This window comes from Tamandua tetradactyla, chromosome 3, assembly GCF_023851605.1.
Source record: "Tamandua tetradactyla isolate mTamTet1 chromosome 3, mTamTet1.pri, whole genome shotgun sequence".
Lineage (NCBI taxonomy): Eukaryota > Metazoa > Chordata > Mammalia > Pilosa > Myrmecophagidae > Tamandua > Tamandua tetradactyla.
The window spans coordinates 42,346,708-42,369,313 of NC_135329.1; the positions used below are offsets into that span (position 1 = coordinate 42,346,708).

Genomic DNA, 22,606 nt, shown 5'->3' on the forward strand with positions numbered 1-22,606 from the left:
ATGATTAATATGTTTCATCAAATTTTTAATCTCAAATTCCAAGAGTATATATTTAATTATTACCTTCCAAAAGAGAATACTGCAATGCCGGCAAAAATGTAAAGTGTCTCCATACTGCTCTTTAGTTGGGTAATATTTCTGAAGCGCAAAATACATCAGCTTCCATTCGATATGACCCTTTTCTGAAAGGATCAAATGTCTACAAAACTAGACATAAGCAAAATTCTGTTCAGAACCAGCATAAAATGATTTTCAAAGCATAATATTAGGTGCAAATTTACTTTTAAAAGACAGCAGTACATGAAGCATTTAATTATTTGACTTTAAACTTACTTGGTTTAAATCAATAAGGGAATACTAATGTAAATGATGTTATGTCTATATAATGGAATGCCATGTAGCTGTTAAAAATTAGATTTAAATATTGTGATTTGGAAGGACATTCATGACATATTAAAAAGGACAAACAACCCAACTTAAAAAATGGGCAAAGGATTTGAATAGATATTTCTCCAGAGATACAAATGGAAACCACATGAAAAGATGCTCAACTTCATTAGCGATCAGGGAAATACATGAGATAGCACTTCTTGCCCACTATGATGGCTATAATTAAAAAGTCACATAATAACAAGTGTTGGCAAGAATAGGCAGCAATCAGAACCCTCACACACTGCTGGTGGGAATGTAAAATGGTGCACCCACTTTGGAAAACAGGCATGGTTGATCCTCAAAAATTTAAACACAGTTACCATCTGACCCAATAATTCCACTCCTATATATAGTATAAAGAGAAATAAAAACATGTTCATGCAAAAACTTGTACACAAATGCTTATAGCATCAATGTTCATAACAGTCAAAAGGTGAAAAACCCATAAATCTATAAACTCATGAATGGATCCACAAAATGTGCTATATCCTTACAAAAGAATACTATTTGGCCATTAAAAGGAATAAAGAACTGAAATATAGTACAACATAGATGAACCTTAAAAACATTATGCTAAGTGAAAGAAGTCAGTTCCAGAAGATCACAAGTTATATGATTTCAATTATATGAAGTGTCTAGAATAGGCAAATATAGAGAAACAGAAAGTAGATTAGTGAGTGCTGGGGGGGAGAGTGGTGGAGGATGGGAGGATAGGTGGGACGACAGTAGGGGGGTTTCTTTTTGAAAATCTAAGCTCACCATGGTGATGGTTGTACAACTCTGAACATATTAAAAACCACTGAATTGTATACTTTGGTGAACTATATGGCATGTAAATTACATCTTAATAAAGCTATTATATATAAAAAAAGTTACAGAATGATACGATTTCAACTGTGGAAAAATGAAAGTATATAGATAGATAAATTTTATATTTGTGTATATATGAAAGCCTGAAACAATATGCATTGAACTATTAACAGTGGCTACCCTTGGTAAGTGGCAGGTACCTTTCACTTTTTAAAAATATGTTAACATCGTACTTGTCTTTATAATTTGTTGTCGCAATGAGCATATTTTACTTTTTTATATTTGGAAAAAAATCACTTGGATAACATACTCATACTTCAATTATGGCTTTTGTGTACTTTTTGAAATTATTACACCATCAACGAGGAAATTCTCGTTTCTACTAAAATTTAAGAAGAGGACAGTTTGAAAATAAAGTAATCAAAGTCCTAATTATGTTAATTTCTGCATTTTCCAAACTTTTCTAAAAAATTAATTCCTAATGAGTGAAAAACAACGATTTGGGTCTTACTTTTATTGCTCACTAATTCTATACTACACAAAGATGCACTTGCAATCAAATGGAGAATTTTCCCACCTTATTTATTTTTCTCCTAATGACCAAGTATGATTTTTCTTAACTCAAACCCAACATCCATACAAGATGTTCAAGTCAAGTTTAGTCAACTTTTCCTCCCAACATTACTTTAGATTAATCTTTACTCGGCACCAATTTTCATTTAGAGGATGCTTTTAACCTATGCAATTCTCATGAAGTTATTTCTAAGATGCATGCCTTTTTTCAGGGTCTTACTGTATTACTGAGCACTGAAGAACAGCTAATTCTGCTGCTGTGTTTTTACAACTCAGTCAAGAAAATGTGTGCAAACAAGATACACCTGTAAGTGCTAACTGCTAATTATAACGTAACTATTCTGGTATGACTTTAAATACTGGTGTAGAAAAGACATTGAACTTCATTAAAGTGGTACATGTAAGGCAATGCAAGGATCTCACAAATGGTCAATAGATATTCTTTAAAATGATTCCAATATTTACATTTATAAAAATAACTGTCAGGCATTCTCATTGGTACTTGGTGTAAACATTTAAGGCCTGATAGTTTCTCGGTATATCTGACTGCCTATTCAGCATTTTTCATTATAAGATACTGGTAAGGCACCTCAAACTCACCATGTCTGAAACTGTAACTCATCATCTTACCCCAAACCTGACCTTCTCTGCCAGTGTCCCCCATCTCTGTGAAATGCACTGCTATCTACCATTGTGTGCAAGCCAGAAACTTGCCTGTAGCACTTCCCCCACATCTTCACTCTCAGATGGGTGGGCCATCATAACTTTAGGTCAGGTGATAGCCAATCAAGTATCAAATTCTATGAATTTTATCCCCTAAATATCTTTGTAATCTGTCCCCATCTGCATTTCTCTGGCCATAACCCTTTCTATCTGTGGCAGTCTGTCATGTTAGTCTTCCTTGGGATAGTCTTCATGGGTTTCCTGGCATTCCACTTTAATTTATTCCTCAAAACAAGAGCAAGAAGGATCTTTTTTAAAACTCAATTTAGTCAAAATCCTTCAATGACTTTTCTAAGATCTTTGAATAAAGACTAAGATCCTTAATGTATGAGCTGGCCCCTGGGTATAACCCTAGCTTCATCTTGCATCACTTTCCCCCTCACCCTCTATGTACCTGCCACAGTGGTTACCTTTCATTTCTTCAAATGTACAAAACTCCTCTACATTTCAGGCTGTTAGATGTACTGTTTCCTCTGCCTAGAACCTTCTTATCCTGCTTATGGCCCAGAGTACCTTAACTTTCTCAAGGAATTTCCCTTACTCCTGCCCTGACCTTTAAGAGTAGACAATGTTCACCTGTGAAATGCTTACATAATTCCATACTACTACTTTGTCACATTTATCACAATTTTAATTAAACATGTACCTCATGAGATGTCTAATATGTCTCTCCCCCTGCCCTGCCCCACATAGTGGTCTCCATAAGGGATCATACTTGTTCATGACTATATCCCCTTTGCCTTTCCTACTTCCTTACATATAGCAGACACTAAATATTTGTGCAATGAATCAATGAGTGAGTTCTGCAGTCATTTAGAATCAGAGGATTTAACCTTGAATGACGAATAAGCAAACTGCCTGGGAAAAGACCCCTAGCAGGTTATATATAAGCATATGCTCTCTGCTGATACCCACAATTGGCTCTTGAAGGCAACAGGAAATACAAGAAGGTAAAAAAGTTTTCTTGGAAAATGAAGAGTGGTGTGTTACCAACTGATAACAGAAAATGAAGGCTTAAAGAGGCTAAATAACTTTTTAAAGGATACATAGCTTGGAAAAAGGTCAAACTGGAATTTGAGTCATCAAATTAAGGAGAAAATAAAATCAATCAGTGACTCTGATATACCACTGCTAGCATAAGAGGTAACAAAAGAACTCAATTCTTGCTTTGTCGGGTTGTTTGGGGCTATTTTTTACAACTATGGTTCTTTGTGAGTATGAAAAATAAACTTTACAATCTATAGGAGAGAAGTCATAAGCAATTCTAATACATTCTGATTATTTCCAATTTTTATTTTTCCTGATTCTGTAAAAACATACCTGAAAAAAATGTACTGCAAGTAAAGTGCATGGGAAAATACCCATCATCAGTCTTTTCAGGTGAGTATATTTATGTACTATGGGATCCTTAGGAGTTATCTGCTAAACTCATATAATCTGGAGGATGACACCTCTGCCATCATACTTACCTGCTTTTCAGCAAAGTGGTACTGACAAAGTTTCTTCCACAACTGTCTGTCTTCACTGAGCATATACAACGTTGGAGTCACTTGACCTAAAGTTATAATGTCCCATCCATCTGAAAATCTGTATAATATATTGTTCAGCATATGTAAAGGAAGATCACTAAGTGTAAGGCCATTGTTCACTTGCTGAAAGGAAAATATTGAAGTCATTTTATTGAGAAAACAAGAAATAGTTGCATTTATTCACACTGAAATTTAATACCCGAGACAGAATAAATATTTCAAAATATGGTAATACAAAAGAAGCACAATAATTTAAACTATTACTTCACCTAGCACTTCACAGTTTATAAAGAGCTTTATTAATACCTTGAAATGCTTGACTGCATTTCATCCTGATGGTAACATGAGGCAGACAGAGCCGAGGTTTCTACTTGACAAATTAGAAAACTGACATACAAGGCAGAAAATGTGATTTGCCCTAAGTCACATGGCCAGAAAATAAACAATCTAGAAACAGAACTCGGGTCTCCTCTGTACTAATCCTCTTTCTGATGGCTTCTCTATTACTACATGTGCCAGATATATTTTGAACACTAGGAGAAAAACATTAGACTATTTCATTAAAAAAAATCTGAATGGTAGGTTCTGAGGGTATAGAATTGCTGAAAGAACCTAATGTTCATGAGGGAAAGCCCTCCAGCGTGTGAATGAGGAGACACAGGCTCTGGTTCTGCACCGCGCTATCTGGGTGCCTTGGGCAGGGCCAGCATTAACTAGCCACAGTTTTTTCAAGTCAGTGACTAGGGGAAATAAACTAATCATCTTTAGAATCCTTTCTAGCTTTAAATCTTGATGATTTAAGATTTATAAAACATTGTTCTCTCTCACATAAGCTGAAGAATAAATATAGTTTATTTCTCAGAAAGGCTAAGAAATGAAGACATTATATACATTCTTGAGGAATATTAAAAGCTGACTGCTGTAAAAGGGAAGAGAAGGCAGGTGTTATTGTATTTTGGTCCTGAGAGATGGGCACCAGACTCTTATTTGGAGGCTAAATTACTTCAAAAATTAACTCTGCTCTCAAGGCTGAGCTAGCCCTGGATCTAGTTTGGGTAAAAACCCATCTTAATTTTTCAGTCTTCATTATATGGTCTTCAAAGCATGCCTTAATTCTCATTAGAACTTCTTACTAATAAACTGGAATGTTCAAATGATTCAGCAGGAGGGAAAAGGGTAGGTTTTTGTGAGACAGCTCAATCCCAGTTCAGTTCTAACCCCACAGCACTCCAACCTCCCTTTCACTCTGAGGTAACATCTTGGTATACGTCTACATGCTTCCAATATGTGTTTAATGAATTTTTGGTCTCCAAGTAGTCTATATTCTTATAGGCTTAAAGTAGCTAGGGCTGTCCTTTTGATTTCTTTGTCCTCTTCTATAACCTTGGTGCCACTATACACAATGAACATCTATGATACATTTCTGGCTAGAATGAATTCCTTGAGTTTTGGTCCTAGAGGCTGTCTGATCGCTATGGGGACAAACCTAGAATGAGTGGGGTGCAGTGAGAGGTGACTGAATAGGGGAAAAAAAAAAAGTACAATGTGCTTTGTCATGTACTCGATTTTTTCTTACTGCTTTACTATTAGTTTCTTAGTACTATGAAAATTAAACTGCTGGAAGACATTTATTATGCTTCCAAGCCAGGCAACAAGAAGACAGACTAATACTGATGGCCAATTCTGAATTACATTTCTATTTTTATCATTGTGTATCAAGCATACTATTTGCTATCCAGTAGGACATCAATATTTGTTGCCAGTTTATAAAATATTCTAACAATCTGAACTTAAATTGTATAGTTTCTGTATAATATATCAGTACTTTCACAGCCCTTAATCTCTATAACATTAAGTCCCTTAACTATCTCTTTGTTATACTTGTTTATCTGTCTCTTCACTGAGACTGCTAATCACTCCTGGGCAGCAATGAGGTCTTCATGTGGACTACTGTACTGCACAATTCAAAAGGCATCATGTCCTCAGACTCTAGCACACTGCCTGTAGGCATTCAGCAAATACTTTCTGAATGAAGAAATGAGTGAACAGTCACTACTCACTAGTCTAAGCATGTTTCATTCAAGATTTAGCTATTAATTTCATCTTTATTATCTAGCTTATGGCAGAGAATCCATTAAAAGATAATATGCATGTAAATTTACCACCATCTGATAGTTATAACACTATTTATTACGATCACGTGCTTCATTTTTCTTCATACTGAGAGAAATTTCTATAATCATCCATGGTGGAAAACTGGCAGATGCTAAAAATCAGGACTTTAGCTCACAGAGCCAGTTGTGAAACACTTAGCAGCATATCATCACCTGGATAAATTTTACTCAATTTTTAAGCTCTCTTAAAATTTTTGCCCTTTGTAAAACAATGTAATTCTTCAACAGCACTGTGTACATATCTCTATTATAATACCCAAATCACAATCCTGAATTATGACTGTTCACTCCATATATATTTCCCTTGGGGTACTATGAGCTCCTGTATGGCACAGGCCACATGTATTAATTTCTGTATCCTACCTCCTTATATAACTAAAAATATATATTTTTTAATTTATTTTTTTTATTTATTTATTTTTTTTATTAATTAAAAAAAGAATTAACAAAACAATTAGAAATCATTTCAATGTACATGTACAATCAGTAATTCTTAATAACATCACATAGTTGCATATTCATCATTTCTTAGTACATTTGCATCGATTTAGAAAAAGAAATAAAAAGACAACAGAATAAGAATTAAAACAATAATAGAAAGAAAAAAAAAACAAAAAAAACAAAAACAAAAAACCTATACCTCACATGCAGCTTCATTCAGTGTTTTAACACAATTGCATTACAATTGGGTAGTATTGTGCTGTCCATTTCTGAGTTTTTATATCCAGTCCCGTTGTACAGTCTGTATCCCTTCATCTCCAATTATCCCTTCTCTTTTTTTTTTTTTTTAATTAACAGAAAAAAAGAAATTAACCCAACATTTAGAGGTCATACCATTCTACACATGCAATCATTAATTCTTAACATCATCACATAGCTGCATGATCATCATTTGTTAGTACATTTGCATTGGTTTAGAAGAACTAGCAACATAACCGAAAAAGATATAGAATGTTAATATAGAGAAAACAATAAAAGTAATAATAGTAAAATCAAAACAAAACAACACAAAACAAAACAAAAACCTATAGCTCAGATGCAGCTTCATTCAGTGTTTTAACATGATTACTTTACAATTAGGTATTATTGTGCTGTCCATTTTTGAGTTTTTGTATCTAGTCCTGTTGCACAGTCTGTATCCCTTCAGCTTCAATTACCCATTGTCTTACCCTGTTTCTAACTCCTGCTGAACTCTGTTACCAATGACATATTTCAAGTTTATTCTCGAATGTCCGTTCACATCAGTGGGACCATACAGTATTTGTCCTTTAGTTTTTGGCTGGATTCACTCAGCATAATATTCTCTAGGTCCATCCATGTTATTACATGGTTCATAAGTTTATCTTGTCTTAAAGCTGCATAATATTCCATCGTATGTATATACCACAGTTTGTTTAGCCACTCTTCTGTTGATGGAGATTTTGGCTGTTTCCATCTCTTTGCAATTGTAAATAATGCTGCTATAAACATTGGTGTGCAAATGTCCGTTTGTGTCTTTGCCCTTAAGTCCTTTGAGTAGATACCTAGCAATGGTATTGCTGGGTCGTATGGCAATTCTATATTCAGCTTTTTGAGGAACCGCCAAACTGCCTTCCACAGTGGTTGCACCCTTTGACATTCCCACCAACAGTGGATAAGTGTGCCTCTTTCTCCGCATCCTCGCCAGCACTTGTCATTTTCTGTTTTGTTGATAATGGCCATTCTGGTGGGTGTGAGATGATATCTCATTGTGGTTTTGATTTGCATTTCTCTAATGGCCAGGGACATTGAGCATCTCTTCATGTGCCTCTTGGCCATCCGTATTTCCTCTTCTGATAGGTGTCTGTTCAAGTCTTTTTCCCATTTTGTAATTGGGTTGGCTGTCTTTTTGTTGTTGAGATGAACAATCTCTTTATAAATTCTGGATACTAGACCTTTATCTGATATATCATTTCCAAATATTGTCTCCCATTGTGAAGGCTGTCTTTCTACTTTCTTGATGAAGTTCTTTGATGCACAACAGTGTTTAATTTTGAGGAGTTCCCATTTATTTATTTCCTTCTTCAGTGCTCTTGCTTTAGGTTTAAGGTCCATAAAACCGCCTCCAGTTGTAAGATCCATAAGATATCTCCCTACATTTTCCTCTAACTGTTTTATGGTCTTAGACCTAATGTTTAGATCTTTGATCCATTTTGAGTTAACTTTTGTATAGGGTGTGAGAGATGGGTCTTCTTTCATTCTTTTGCATATGGATATCCAGTTCTCTAGGCACCATTTATTGAAGAGACTGTTCTGTCCCAGGTGAGTTGGCTTGACTGCCTTATCAAAGATCAAATGTCCATAGATGAGAGGGTCTATATCTGAGCACTCTATTCGATTCCATTGGTCGATATATCTATCTTTATGCCAATACCATGCTGTTTTGACCACTGTGGCTTCATAATATGCCTTAAAGTCAGGCAGCGCGAGACCTCCAGCTTCGTTTTTTTTCCTCAAGATGTTTTTAGCAATTCGGGGCACCCTGCCCTTCCAGATAAATTTGCTTATTGGTTTTTCGATTTCTGAAAAATAAGTTGTTGGGATTTTGATTGGTATTGCATTGAATCTGTAAATCAATTTAGGTAGGATTGACATCTTAACTATATTTAGTCTTCCAATCCATGAACACGGTATGCCCTTCCATCTATTTAGGTCTTCTGTGATTTCTTTTAGCAGTTTTTTGTAGTTTTCTTTATATAGGTTTTTTGTCTCTTTAGTTAAATTTATTCCTAGGTATTTTATTCTTTTAGTTGCAATTGTGAATGGGATTCGTTTCTTGATTTCCCCCTCAGCTTGTTCCTTACTAGTGTATAGAAATGCTACAGATTTTTGAATGTTGATCTTGTAACCTGCTACTTTGCTGTACTCATTTATTAGCTCTAGTAGTTTTGTTGTGGATTTTTCCGGGTTTTCGACGTATAGTATCATATCGTCTGCAAACAGTGATAGTTTTACTTCTTCCTTTCCAATTTTGATGCCTTGTATTTCTTTTTCTTGTCTAATTGCTCTGGCTAGAACCTCCAACACGATGTTGAATAATAGTGGTGATAGTGGACATCCTTGTCTTGTTCCTGATCTTAGGGGGAAAGTTTTCAATTTTTCCCCATTGAGGATGATATTAGCTGTGGGTTTTTCATATATTCCCTCTATCATTTTAAGGAAGTTCCCTTGTATTCCTATCTTTTGAAGTGTTTTCAACAGGAAAGGATGTTGAATCTTGTCGAATGCCTTCTCTGCATCAATTGAGATGATCATGTGATTTTTCTGCTTTGATTTGTTGATATGGTGTATTACATTAATTGATTTTCTTATGTTGAACCATCCTTGCATACCTGGGATGAATCCTACTTGGTCATGATGTATAATTCTTTTAATGTGTTGTTGGATACGATTTGCTAGAATTTTATTGAGGATTTTTGCATCTGTATTCATTAGAGAGATTGGTCTGTAGTTTTCTTTTTTTGTAATATCTTTGCCTGGTTTTGGTATGAGGGTGATGTTGGCTTCATAGAATGAATTAGGTAGTTTTCCCTCCACTTCGATTTTTTGGAAGAGTTTGAAGAGAATTGGTACTAATTCTTTCTGGAATGTTTGATAGAATTCACATGTGAAGCCGTCTGGTCCTGGACTTTTCTTTTTAGGAAGCTTTTGAATGACTAATTCAATTTCTTTACTTGTGATTGGTTTGTTGAGGTCATCTATGTCTTCTTGAGTCAAAGTTGGTTGTTCATGTCTTTCCAGGAACCCGTCCATTTCCTCTAAATTGTTGTATTTATTAGCGTAAAGTTGTTCATAGTATCCTGTTATTACCTCCTTTATTTCTGTGAGGTCAGTAGTTATGTCTCCTCTTCCATTTCTGATCTTATTTATTTGCATCCTCTCTCTTCTTCTTTTTGTCAGTCTTGCTAAGGGCCCATCAATCTTATTGATTTTCTCATAGAACCAACTTCTGGCCTTATTGATTTTCTCTATTGTTTTCATGTTTTCAATTTCATTTATTTGTGCTCTAATCTTTGTTATTTCTTTCCTTTTGCTTGCTTTGGGGTTAGCTTGCTGTTCTTTCTCCAGTTCTTCCAAATGGATAGTTAATTCCTGCATTTTTGCCTTTTCTTCTTTTCTGATATAGGCATTTAGAGCAATAAATTTCCCTCTTAGCACTGCCTTTGCTGCGTCCCATAAGTTTTGATATGTTGTGTTTTCATTTTCATTCGCCTCGAGGTATTTGCTAATTTCTCTTGCAATTTCTTCTTTGACCCAGTCGTTGTTTAGGAGTGTGTTGTTGAGCCTCCACGTATTTGTGAATTTTCTGGCACTCTGCCTATTATTGATTTCCAACATCATTCCTTTATGGTCCGAGAAAGTGTTGTGTATGATTTCAATCTTTTTAAATTTGTTAAGACTTGCTTTGTGACCCAGCATATGGTCTATCTTTGAGAATGATCCATGAGCACTTGAGAAAAAGGTGTATCCTGCTGTTGTGGGATGTAATGTCCTATAAATGTCTATTAAGTCTAGTTCATTTATAGTAATATTCAGATTCTCTATTTCTTTGTTGATCCTCTGTCTAGATGTTCTGTCCCTTGATGAGAGTGGTGAGTTGAAGTCTCCAACTATTATGGTATATGAGTCTATTTCCCTTTTCAGTGTTTGCAGTATATTCCTCACGTATTTTGGGGCATTCTGATTCGGTGCGTAAATATTTATGATTGTTATGTCTTCTTGTTTAATTGTTCCTTTTATTAGTATATAGTGTCCTTCTTTGTCTCTTTTAACTGTTTTACATTTGAAGTCTAATTTGTTGGATATTAGTATAGCCACTCCTGCTCTTTTCTGGTTGTTATTTGCATGAAATATCTTTTCCCAACCTTTCACTTTCAACCTATGTTTATCTTTGGGTCTAAGATGTGTTTCCTGTAGACAGCATATAGAAGGATCCTGTTTTTTAATCCATTCTGCCAATCTATGTCTTTTGATTGGGGAATTCAGTCCATTGACATTTAGTGTTATTACTGTTTGGATAATATTTTCCTCTAACATTTTGCCTTTTGTATTATATATATCATATCTGATTTTCCTTCTTTCTACACTCTTTTCCATATCTCTCTCTTCTGTCTTTTTGTATCTGACTCTAGTGCTCCCTTTAGTATTTCTTGCAGAGCTGGTCTCTTGGTCACAAATTCTTTCAGTGACTTTTTGTCTGAGAATGTTTTAATTTCTCCCTCATTTTTGAAGGATAATTTTGCTGGATATAGGAGTCTTGGTTGGCATTTTTTCTCTTTTAGTATTTTAAATATATCATCCCACTGTCTTCTAGCTTCCATGGTTTCTGCTGAGAAATCTACACAAAGTCTTATTGGGTTTCCCTTGTATGTAATGGATTGTTTTTCTCTTGCTGCTTTCAAGATCTTCTCTTTCTCTTTGACCTCTGACATTCTAACTAGTAAGTGTCTTGGAGAACGCCTATTTGGGTCTAATCTCTTTGGGGTGCGCTGCACTTCTTGGATCTGTAATTTTAGGTCTTTCATAAGAGTTGGGAAATTTTCAGTGAAAATTTCTTCCATTAGTTTTTCTCCTCCTTTTCCCTTCTCTTCTCCTTCTGGGACACCCACAACACGTATATTTGTGCGGTTCATATTGTCCTTGAGTTCCCTGATACCCTGTTCAAATTTTTCCATTCTTTTCCCGATAGTTTCTGTTTCTTTTTGGGATTCAGATGTTCCATCCTCCAAATCACTAATTCTATCTTCTGTCTCTTTAAATCTATCATTGTAGCTATCCATTATTTTTTCTATGTTTGCTACTTTATCCTTCACTTCCATAAGTTCTGCGATTTGTTTTTTCAGTTTTTCTATTTCTTCTTTATGTTCAGCCCATGTCCTCTTCATGTCCTCCCTCAATTTATCGATTTCATTTTTGAAGAGGTTTTCCATTTCTGTTCGTATATTCAGGATTAGTTGTCTCAGCTCTTGTGTCTCATTTGAGCTATTGGTTTGTTCCTTTGACTGGGCCATATTCTCAATCTTTTGAGCGTGGACAGTTATCTTCTGCTGCTGGCGTCTGGGCATTTATTCAGATTTCTCTTGGTGTTGGACACAGCAAGGTTGTAATATTTTTCTGTGAAATCTCTGGGTTCTGTTTTTCTTATCCTGCCCAGTAGGTGGCGCTCGTGGCACACGTTTGTCTGCGGGTCCCACCAGTAAAAGGTGCTGTGGGACCTTAAACTTTGGAAAACTCTCGCCGTCCTGGGGGTTCGCTAGCCGAAACGGCTTGAGCCGGCCCGGGGTCTGAACGCAGGGAGGGTTGCTGGTCGCCGCAGCCAGGGAAAGAGCCCGTCCGAATTTCCTAGTCGGCCCTGGGCAACAAGCGTGGCGGGAGGGCGCCAGCGGCAGCGGCCCGCCCGAGAGAGTGCACGTTCCCCGGGAGTCACGGGTTTGGAATGGGCCTCCCCCACCCGTCACCGTTCTCCGCGGCCTGGGGGTTTCCGATCCAATTCTCTCAGTTGGTCCGGGGACTGCGCGTGGTGTGGGCGCCAGCCGTCTTGGTTTCAGGGGACCGCCTCTCCAATTCTCCCAGCCGGCCTGGGAAGGGGGAAGGGAGTAACTCCGGCCGCTTGCCACCCCGCCCGGTAAGGCCCGCGCGCCTCGGCGATCTCACCCGAGCTGCTTCTCTCAGCCAGCCAGCCGTTCCAGGATGGGGTACGCTGTCTTTTTTATCTCTGTTGTGGCTTTGGGCGCTTTCTGTATCGTTTCTACTCCCCTAGTAGGTGTCCTGGAGAAGAAACTAAGATCCGCGCGTCTTACTAAGCCGCCATCTTCCTAACTAAAAATATTTATTGAATAAATTAACAAGTGAGTAAATATTTGCACTGTCTACCCTAATTAGGTCACAAAGAAGATAAATGGAGATATAAGTATGAGTGCACATCAAATTTATCAGAGCCTTTATACCTTCAAATGTAACTTGTAAAGAAAAGAAGAAAGGGAAAAGAAGTCTATGATTTCTTTTTCATACATACACAGGCTATTTATGTTCACAAAATAATGTCTTAAGACAAATAACAAGCCTAAATAATCCAGGGGGGTGAGTTTTTTGTTTTTTTTTTTTTCAGATGTTATTTTTGTTTATTGTAAATTGTGTAAAAAATATTCTAACACTTAGCTTTCCCAGTTCCCCTTATATACACAGGACCATTTAAATCACAAGCCTTTTGCCGTTGGCCACTCTGTGACAGATCCCGGATGGCCCCAGAGCCACAGGCACATACTGCGCTTCGCCCTTCCAGAACTCAGGCAAGCCAGAGGGCAGCAGTCAGGTACTGCAGCTTGAAGGGAGTGAGTGGCAGGGATTTGTATGTTATTTTAAAAACTGATTTGGGTCCAGTTCTTTTGGGCTGTGGCCCAATTTGTTGATTCTAATCAGTAAAGACCAGGCCCTTGATTTTGTGTGAGGTGAGGGCTGGAAGCAAAACGGCAGGCGACAGCACCTTCAGCAGGCTCCGTCTCCTGAAAGCCTACAGGGGGTTCTTCCTGACATCAATCATCCCTGGACTGGCTCTCCGGAGATCCCGCCGGGGCATGGACAAGGGCCCAAAGTTCTGGGGCAGACTCCCCTCACCGACAGGCAACACCCGCCCCACCAGGGGCTCAGCCTCCTCCCACTGCCTCAGCTCCTCAGGGAAGCCCTGCTCGTCGCCACCCAGGCTCGAGCGTTTCCAGGTCAGTGGTAACGGGGCACGGACCAAGTCCCGCATCTCCTCCCGGACATGCCAGGGAGCTTCAGGAGCCGGGTGGAGCATGTCTTCACTCGCAGGCTGTCTGTTCTCCAGGCACAGGGTCCTCTTTTCCCCAGGGGGTGAGTTTTTAATATGTGCTGTGGTATTTAACTGTTTTTAAAAATATGGTATCATTTCTAACATTTGCAGAGACTGGGTGTTAATCAGTCCTATCAATCAGTCACCCAATAATCCTAGGTTTCCATTTTTCAGTAAGCACAGCACTTGTTTTGAAAGATTAAAAACTATCTTCTAGCTTTTCGTTTGTCTTTTTATAGGAGTAACTCATAAAAATGAAGCTTCTCAATTAAGCATGAAGATTCTACCAAATTCCTTGGAACTGTAAATACGAAATTAGTTTATTTTTCTTTTTTGCCTGACTCCCTATCTATGCCTTATTTACTTCTGACTGGATTTGAGGTAGTTCTATGGCATTTTTCAAATTAATGATTCTATGATTAGAACACCAACAACCTACAAATTCAGGTATTGCCAGACTTAAAGATGTGGTAATGGACAGTTAGCAAAAGAAAGTAACTAAAACATTCTCTCACGTCAAAGAATATAAGTAATCAATAACATCTATGAAAAGTTTAAAAATATTTTAAACCCAGTAGTCTGATGGTACAAAGTAAATCTTAATTTTAATTCTATAAACCACTGAGAAATTAAAGGGAAAACTACTAAATTTTTTTTTTAGAAGAAATTTTTTAAAGAAGAGAAACTGGTAGCATGGTAATTAAAGACAGTGTTTCTGTCCACCGTAGCAAAACATTAGTTATTGTTTCATATGTTAATGATATCAGAGAGGTGTAGAGCTTTTTAATGAGTAGTGACAGGTTTTATTCCCTAAACGTATGCATACAAGTAAATGAGGTCTCGACAGGTATGGGTAAGAGTAAATTTCATTAAACTGTCAGAGCTAATAAAATTTTGGATTATGACTATGAGAAGCATTTCTGATGTTCTTAAAAAACTCTTCACACTGAAATATTTTAAGTTTCTACTTACCTGTGGGATCATGAGAATTGAGACTTAAGGGTTAGCACGATATCCTTTACTGGAAGAATTTAGAAGTGAAAGAAGAGCACCGGCTCACTGGAGAAAACTGGCAACCACTATCTATGAGACTGAGTTTAATTTAATTGCAGAAAATGCTCTTGGACTTCTATCAGTGATCTATGGAAGTTCTTGGCTATTACTATTCTACCCTCTGATTGCTGGTGTCACTTTAAAATTGACTATGAATAAACATATAGTACCAATTCATCATTTGCCAGCAATTCATAAGACCAAGGCTTATTATGTTAAGCAGCCTCAAACTAATTTGGCTGAACCAACAGGAGATATATATTTACATATAGATAAATATTAAGAGATTAATTATAGGCATTAGCTCATGAGACCATGGAGATTGGCAAGTCTGAATTACATAGGGTGGGCTGCAAGCTGGGAACTCTGATGAAGATTTCGATGAATTCCCCTGGAGAAGCTGGCTGATTGAAGTAGAGATAAAAATTCTTTCTGACTACTGAAATAATCAGTTCTCCCTTTAAGGCCTTCAACTGATTGGGTGATACTTCTCTCATTGCTGAGAGCAATCTCCTTTGTTGATCAGCCACAGATGCAATCAACTGACTGATCATTTAAATCCACAAAACATCCTCATAGTAACAATCAAGCCAATGCCTATGCTTGACCAAACAACTGGATATGATAACCTAGCCACATTGATGCAAGAACTTAACTCTTACATCTAGTATCTACAAAATGTAGCCAAGTGATTTGACACTGTAAAGAGCTCTTTCCACTGGTTTCAAATAATTTTAACATAAAAAATCCTTTCACCTACTCATACAAGTGAATAATACAAAACGAGAATAGAAGGGCACAGCGTTCAGAAATGTCAACCTCATCTTCAAAGAAACTCAAAACATGTGACAACCAAATATGCTTCCACCTATTTCCTCCCCTATTATATCAACAAAAGAGAACACAAAATGAACATTCAGAGAGTGTAATAAGAAAGACTTAAAGTAACCCATAAGTCATGCAAGTAACAGAAGAAATTATTTGAAGGCCTCAGATGATAAGATTGAATGAACATGACAAAAGCCCGGACTTTTCTGTTGTTATTAATATTTTCTTATACCTCAAAGTATCAACATTATTTCTTTTTCATACCTTATTTTTTCTATTTTGTCAAAATGATAGCACAGTGACACCCGTCAATTCTTGCTCAGGCAGAAAGGTAATGCTACATAAGCATGCTCTGTCAGAATTTGTTTATATACCCTAGACTAAAAGCAGCAGGCATTCTTCATAGCCATTTTCTTCTAATTATAATGGCAGTTAGCCACTCTGAATATGGCTAATAGAATTTAGGCCACTTGGGGTAATAAATATTTACTATAATCCCTCTGTTTGTTTTTCTTCCAAATTTTAGTGTAAATGAAAGTGGCAATCCAAAAAGAACTTTCTGATCTATCACACATTTCTACCTCTTTCTTGTTCTGCCACAGTACACTAGCAGAGATGAACTGACTTTGCTATCTTTTTTCTCTTCCCTTAGTGACATATTCTGTTTCTATCCTTGGAATTTCTTTGCTACCCCTACTGGTTTAAGGCTGTCATTAATCTACATTTCTCTTTAAATACTGCAGAGTTATCAAAGCCCTGCCTGGAACTTCCCAGTTAGATCAGAAAGACTGTTTCATGGTCTTTCCCAAACATTCCCTTTCTCAGAGATCCTGACTACTAAAAACCCTACTGTTGACCCTATGTGTTGTACTTACATACCTCACTTCCTCCCTAGAGGCCCATTAGCTGAGATACTGTCAGTACTACATAGCTACTTGAAGGATAAATGGGATTTGGGGTATGTGGCCTAGTCATTTATGCCCATGTGTCTATAACGAACTATGTTATACGCTTTACATAACTTACAAATGAACTTTCATAATACAACCCGCTTATACAAGGGGAATAAGATAAGAAAGGTCAGAATCAGATTATAGGGAGCCCTGAATTATTTGTAGTGTCATTTGTAAGATAATTGAACAATCCAATGTTTCCATCAAATTTGTTAGTTGTTAGTAACACTGAAGCTAGAAAATTAGTGATAATTTCCTCCTAGTAATTAAGGAAGCATTACTGTCTGTGTAAACCCATATTTAGGGGCCAAATAAACAACCACAAGTTAAGGTATTCCAAGATCAGTTTTTCTTTAAATATATAAACTCTCTTTTATTTCTGGTAGAATATAAAAGGTATAAATATGATTTATGTAAAACCAATCACCTGGACATTCACACAGAAAGCATATGAACTTGGGGTATAAATCTCTACTAGCCCGAGAGGGAAGGAGGAAGCAGGATTAGGTCCAGTTGCTCTGCTATAGGCTTCCCTTCCCCCAGACACTGTCATATGCTGCATTTGGCCATAACTTAGCAACAAGATTTCTGTCTTCAACAGGGATGCTGGGTTGGCTATGCATCAGGATGGTGGTGGTGGTTGGGGGATCTGAAGGACCTTGGGGCACTTCTGAAAAGGAGGCACTTGATGGGAAGCATGCCTGAGATGGAAACCAATCATGCCCAAACAAAGAAGGTAAGACTTGTCAAGGGGACCTGAGTAGAGGTTCTTTTCATCTCGCAGGTCCCTCTCCTTCACATGGCTGGTTGACATGGAGTAAGGAGCTATAGGAGCAGGCAAGGCCACAAAATAAGAGACTAGAGCAACAGTCACTAATACCCTGCCCCTCGCTTGCCCACTGCTCAGCGCATAAAGGTTTGAGAGTTAAACAATGCTGAATGTAGGGTTCACAAATTCTTGGGTTCTCAAGATTCGGATATATTCTGGGGCTGGTGACCTGGTATACGGGCCATATAATTTATTGGGAGGTGCTAATAATCTGAAAGACCAGTAAAAATCTTATGATCTGTGAGGAAAAGTGAAAGGAGCACAATCTGGACCAATTTTACAGGCTTTAGGGAGCTGGTCATATATATGTCAAGGAGAAAGGCCCAGAACTTCACTCAATAAGGTCTGTGGAGCTCAAGAGTCAGTTACCAGTCCTCAACAGTCTCTCCTGCCCCCAGTGACAGGTTTCTATGGACAATGTTCTCTTCTTACCTCTTTCACTGTCTACAGGTGTCTGGGTCCTGCTCTTCTTATAATGGCTCCAGATGAATATAGTTGTGGGAGGTACTCCTGAGTTGAAAATCACTCTCAGTCTTAACTAGACTAAGACATCTCAACAGCTTATACCTTAAGACTTAAACAGAAACTATGACAATTATACCAAATTCTCACATAACTGATCACAAATTTGGCCATGGTCACTTTGACTGAGATTGGTGCCAGGCAACCTGCTCTGAGGAAAGACAGAGAAGGGAAGGTCAGTGACATTGGTAGCTTCCTAGCCCTAAGAGGAAAACAAGCCAGCTCTGAGAACAAATACCACACTTCTTCTGATAAGACAAGCATGGTTCTAGAGCCTAGTAAGTCTAAATTATTTTGTTAGGGTAAGTAAAGTGTCTGGCATTGCTTGCTCTCCTGGGTAAGCTGGCTGGGACAGTCACCTGTGTGGATTTAAGATGATCAGTGACCTTGGATTTTCCCACTCCTAATGGTAGATGGTAATCTAAAATCTGTCCTCATTAAAACAAGGTAAAATTTACATCACAGTGGATGCAGCCTGACTACCACTTTAGTTTCAATCTGTAGGATCAATACTTCCTAGACATGCCCATTTTTCAGTAGTAGAACCAAGATCAGTTTGGAAAGCAACTACCATTAACTGGATCCTATGGTGTCAGTGATAAAAAAAAGGTAATTCTAACCTGATCAGAAAATATAATTTGAAGGAAAATTTATACTTTTAAGTCATTAAGATATTTATACAGCTTATTCTTTCTCCTAGATAATACCAGAGATAGATAAGACACAATCTAAAATATTCACTTTGGTTAAAGGTCCTAACATTTTTCTTATTCAAACTAGTTACCAGAATAAATACAAAATAGCAGAAATAACTGACACAAATTTTTTCCATGTTCACTACTGCCAAAGAATTATAAAACACACACAGAGAAAAGATAGCAAGGAAGAGTAGGAAAAAAACACTAACACCAAAGAAGCAACAAGTAGACAAATGGCGAATTAGATACAGGGAGAAATGCAATTTAGCCTTAATTTATTGAATGTTATTTCAGCAGCCTTAAACACTAAATTTTCTCTAAAGGAAAATTAACTACTACCTAATAACCCATAGGATCGGTTCTGTTTAGTGATTACTATCCCCACTGTTCCCATAACAACTATAAGCCATTAAAGGTTCTTTTGGCCCTAATTCATCTACAAACAATTTAATTAATATTTGCAAGAACAAAAATTCTTTCAAAAAGCTGTTCTTTCACATATGCTTAGAAGAGTTAAGGACTTTTATAATATAAAAGCAGAATACAATAATTTTAGGTCAAGAAACATATACCTTAGTCATCTGAAGATTCTGTAGCTGTTGTTGCCAGGTGAGGATAGTTTCTAATCGGCAAATCCAAATATTGATATTTCCCACCAGTACGGACTTCCCTACTCCTCTAATAAGAATACAAAGTGTAGAGCTCAAGTCTTGGAGAAGATCTTTGATTAGGCGAGGATTTTGGTGGTCATTGAGCACTAGAATAAACAAAAACAAAGAACACTGGAATAAAAAAAACCCAAAACTATGGATTGACTGTCGGAATTAGTCACCGCTTTTTAAAAACTTTAAAATTCTGCGTGACAGTATATTTTAAGTTGGGTCTACAATTTTGCCTTTAAAATTCCCAATCTATACTTACTTTTATATTTATCCTAAAAGAAGTTATATTAAAAAGGACTTATAATATATCCATACATTCTTTTTTCTATGCATAAACTTCTGGTGTGAAATTTAAAGTTGCATTTATTAAAAGCCATTAATTAATCAAGGTACTAGTCTTTAAATTTAAAAGAAATTCTTGGCTTGTTTTATGTTTGAGTAAGTCACAACTTTACTACTTATGAGAACATCATACATCAAGGGTAGCTGTTTAGCTATGAAAAAGTACAGTGTATTTTTAAAACTCAGGAATCAAATTATCTTTCTTATTATAATATACCCCTTTGTATGCAAAACACCTTAAAAACAAGTAAAAATAATAGCTTAAAACAAGAATTGGAGAGACCAACCTGTATTCCCGTCTAACACTATCCCATTATGTGACATTGTTTTTGACAGTTTACCTACTGGGGGTGGGAGAGAAAAAAAGAAAAATCCCACCTTCTTGTACCAATTTTCTAATTGTGCTTTAGATTGTTGAACATATCAGCGATCATCTTACCCTTTTGAACGATTTTATCCAAAATGTTGAAGTAATTCTTTTGTGCCACACCACTCAATGAAGTTAATTGGGATTTTGCAATTAGCTGCAATAGCTTAAAAGAAAAAGGAAAAAAGCTAAGCAGGTTGTAAAATCTACTTAACAAGGAAATATAAAACATAGTAATACATAATAAATATAGTATGAAAATTTGCTACATGAAGCATTCAAAATTAAGTCACTATACCAGCCCTAGTTTGGTCATAGGAAATAGTCACCAACCTACCTATGTAAAGCTAAAAAAGATGGAATACAAGAGTTGAGGGAACAGGTGCTTCTACCTGCCAATCTTGCAAAAGTACATCTAGTTAGTGGAAGTTAATTTACATCCAGAACTTTAGCTGAAAGGGAGTCTATGCAATATACTTTTATGTGTGTGTAAAATATACTTTTTAGCTTTCCAGCTTCGAACAGTAGAACATACTAGAAAGAGGCTAGAATGGAAGCTGCAGACCAATCCATCTTAGTCACTAACAAATATTTTTAAAAGACTATGAAAACAGACTCAATACTCTTTGCTGACTAGACAATCAAAAAATCAAAAGGCCCTTCCAGCTGAAATTAAAAAAGAAAATCAAAACAAAATTCCTTCTTAAATAAATTCAGTAAAAAAATATATTTAGAAATTGCAGAACACCCAGAAAATAACAGTAATACAACACTATAACAGAATCAATGAGACCTAGACCTTTTTCATTTGTGTGAGAGAATGACAGTCTTTCAGTACTTGGAGTGCTTTATTTCTGCTTGCATCTCTTGGAATAGTATGTTATTTGGTATGGACAGTCATACAGGTATATCCTTTCATCCTGAAGTGCATCTTTTGGCATTATATTTAGAGTATAAAGTACTTTTCTTCTTTTCTTTAATGCTTTTTGCCCCACTTTATTTTTGTTTATATTTGTCTAGTATACAGTTCCCATTCTTCTATTTTCAGCTTTTTGGAATCATTACATTTTAGGTGTCCTTCATAGCTATATACAGCTTAGAGTTGGGTTTTGCTTTTTTGATCAAATCTGAAAATCATTTACTTTAACGGTCTGTTTACATTCCTTGATTCAAATGTATGCCTTTAATTCTGTCACTTGATGACATGTTTTTGAATGTACAGCTTTTAAAAAATCTTTTGAGTATGCATTCTCTTTGTTTCTCATTCTCTCTAGTTCTTTTGAAATTTAGGAAAGTTTGTACTATTCTAACTATTTTGCTCTAGAGGTTACTTTTGTACCCATAAGTCTATGTAAAACTCTTGGCCTCCTATATCCTTAGACGATACATTTTAATCATCTTAATTTCTAACTCTGAGTAATGAAAATTTTGAAGTTCATCTTATTCCTCCTTTCTTACACTCCTCTCCTCTCCATCTTGATTTTTGTGAATAACATTATCTTAGTATTTCCCTTGCAATTACAGGTGAGGGAATCACCATCTACCTTTTCTCCCCTACCTTCTTCCCCTCCAAAGTTGTATTAGTTGCACATTTCTATGCTGTCAAGGCATACAGCATTTATATTCTGCTCTGTCATCCTAATCCACTTGTTTTTTCTAGTCTTAGTTCTACACTTAAATATATTAGGTAATCATTGACAGTTCTATTGTTATAGTTTCTCCAGACATCTCGACTGGCAACTTTCCTCAAAAGGTGCTCATGAGAAAAATATTCTCTGAGTTCTTACATGTTCAGTACAGTTTGTTTATAGCACTATACAAAACGGTTTGGCTGGACATAAAACTCATGTGTCTTCCTTTCTTCCTCTGAGGATCTTGTTGTAATCTAAAGGCAGTAGAATGTCTGCAGTAGAAAAACTGGAGGCCAGCCTGAATTTTTCCTCTTTATAAAAGACTATGTTTGTTTGCCTGTTGAAAGAATCCTTACGTTTAATATTTTCTAGGATATGACACACTGATGATTGCTTAGGTCAGTCTTTGGAACACAGTTTGCCCGTTCAAAATGTAGATTCAAGTTTACTTTTTCTTTTTTGGCATGGGCAGGCTCCAGGAATCGAACCTGGGTCTCTGGCACGGCAGACGAGAATTCTGCCACTGAGCAATGTTTGCACCGCCCTCAAGTTTACTTTTATTTCAAGAAAGTTTTCTTGAATGTTACCTTTAAATATTTGGTCAGTTCCATTGTTTTGTTTTCCTCTCTAAAGATTCCAAATATAAATATGC

The 22,606-nt window shown here is 36.6% G+C and overlaps 1 protein-coding gene across 8 annotated transcripts in view; it reads right to left on the minus strand.

The window, feature by feature from the left end:
- Positions 1–22,606, minus strand: part of FBXO25 (F-box protein 25) — an 80,150-nt gene that overhangs the window by 13,240 nt on the left and 44,304 nt on the right. For all 8 annotated transcript variants that reach the window (XM_077153023.1, XM_077153025.1, XM_077153028.1 and 5 more), the window contains 4 exons: positions 20,396–20,489; positions 19,525–19,709; positions 4,008–4,190; positions 64–207 (listed from right to left, as the gene is read on the minus strand). In XM_077153023.1, the coding sequence (XP_077009138.1) occupies positions 64–207; positions 4,008–4,190; positions 19,525–19,709; positions 20,396–20,489 (606 nt within the window). The remainder of the gene's footprint in view (positions 1–63; positions 208–4,007; positions 4,191–19,524; positions 19,710–20,395; positions 20,490–22,606) is intronic.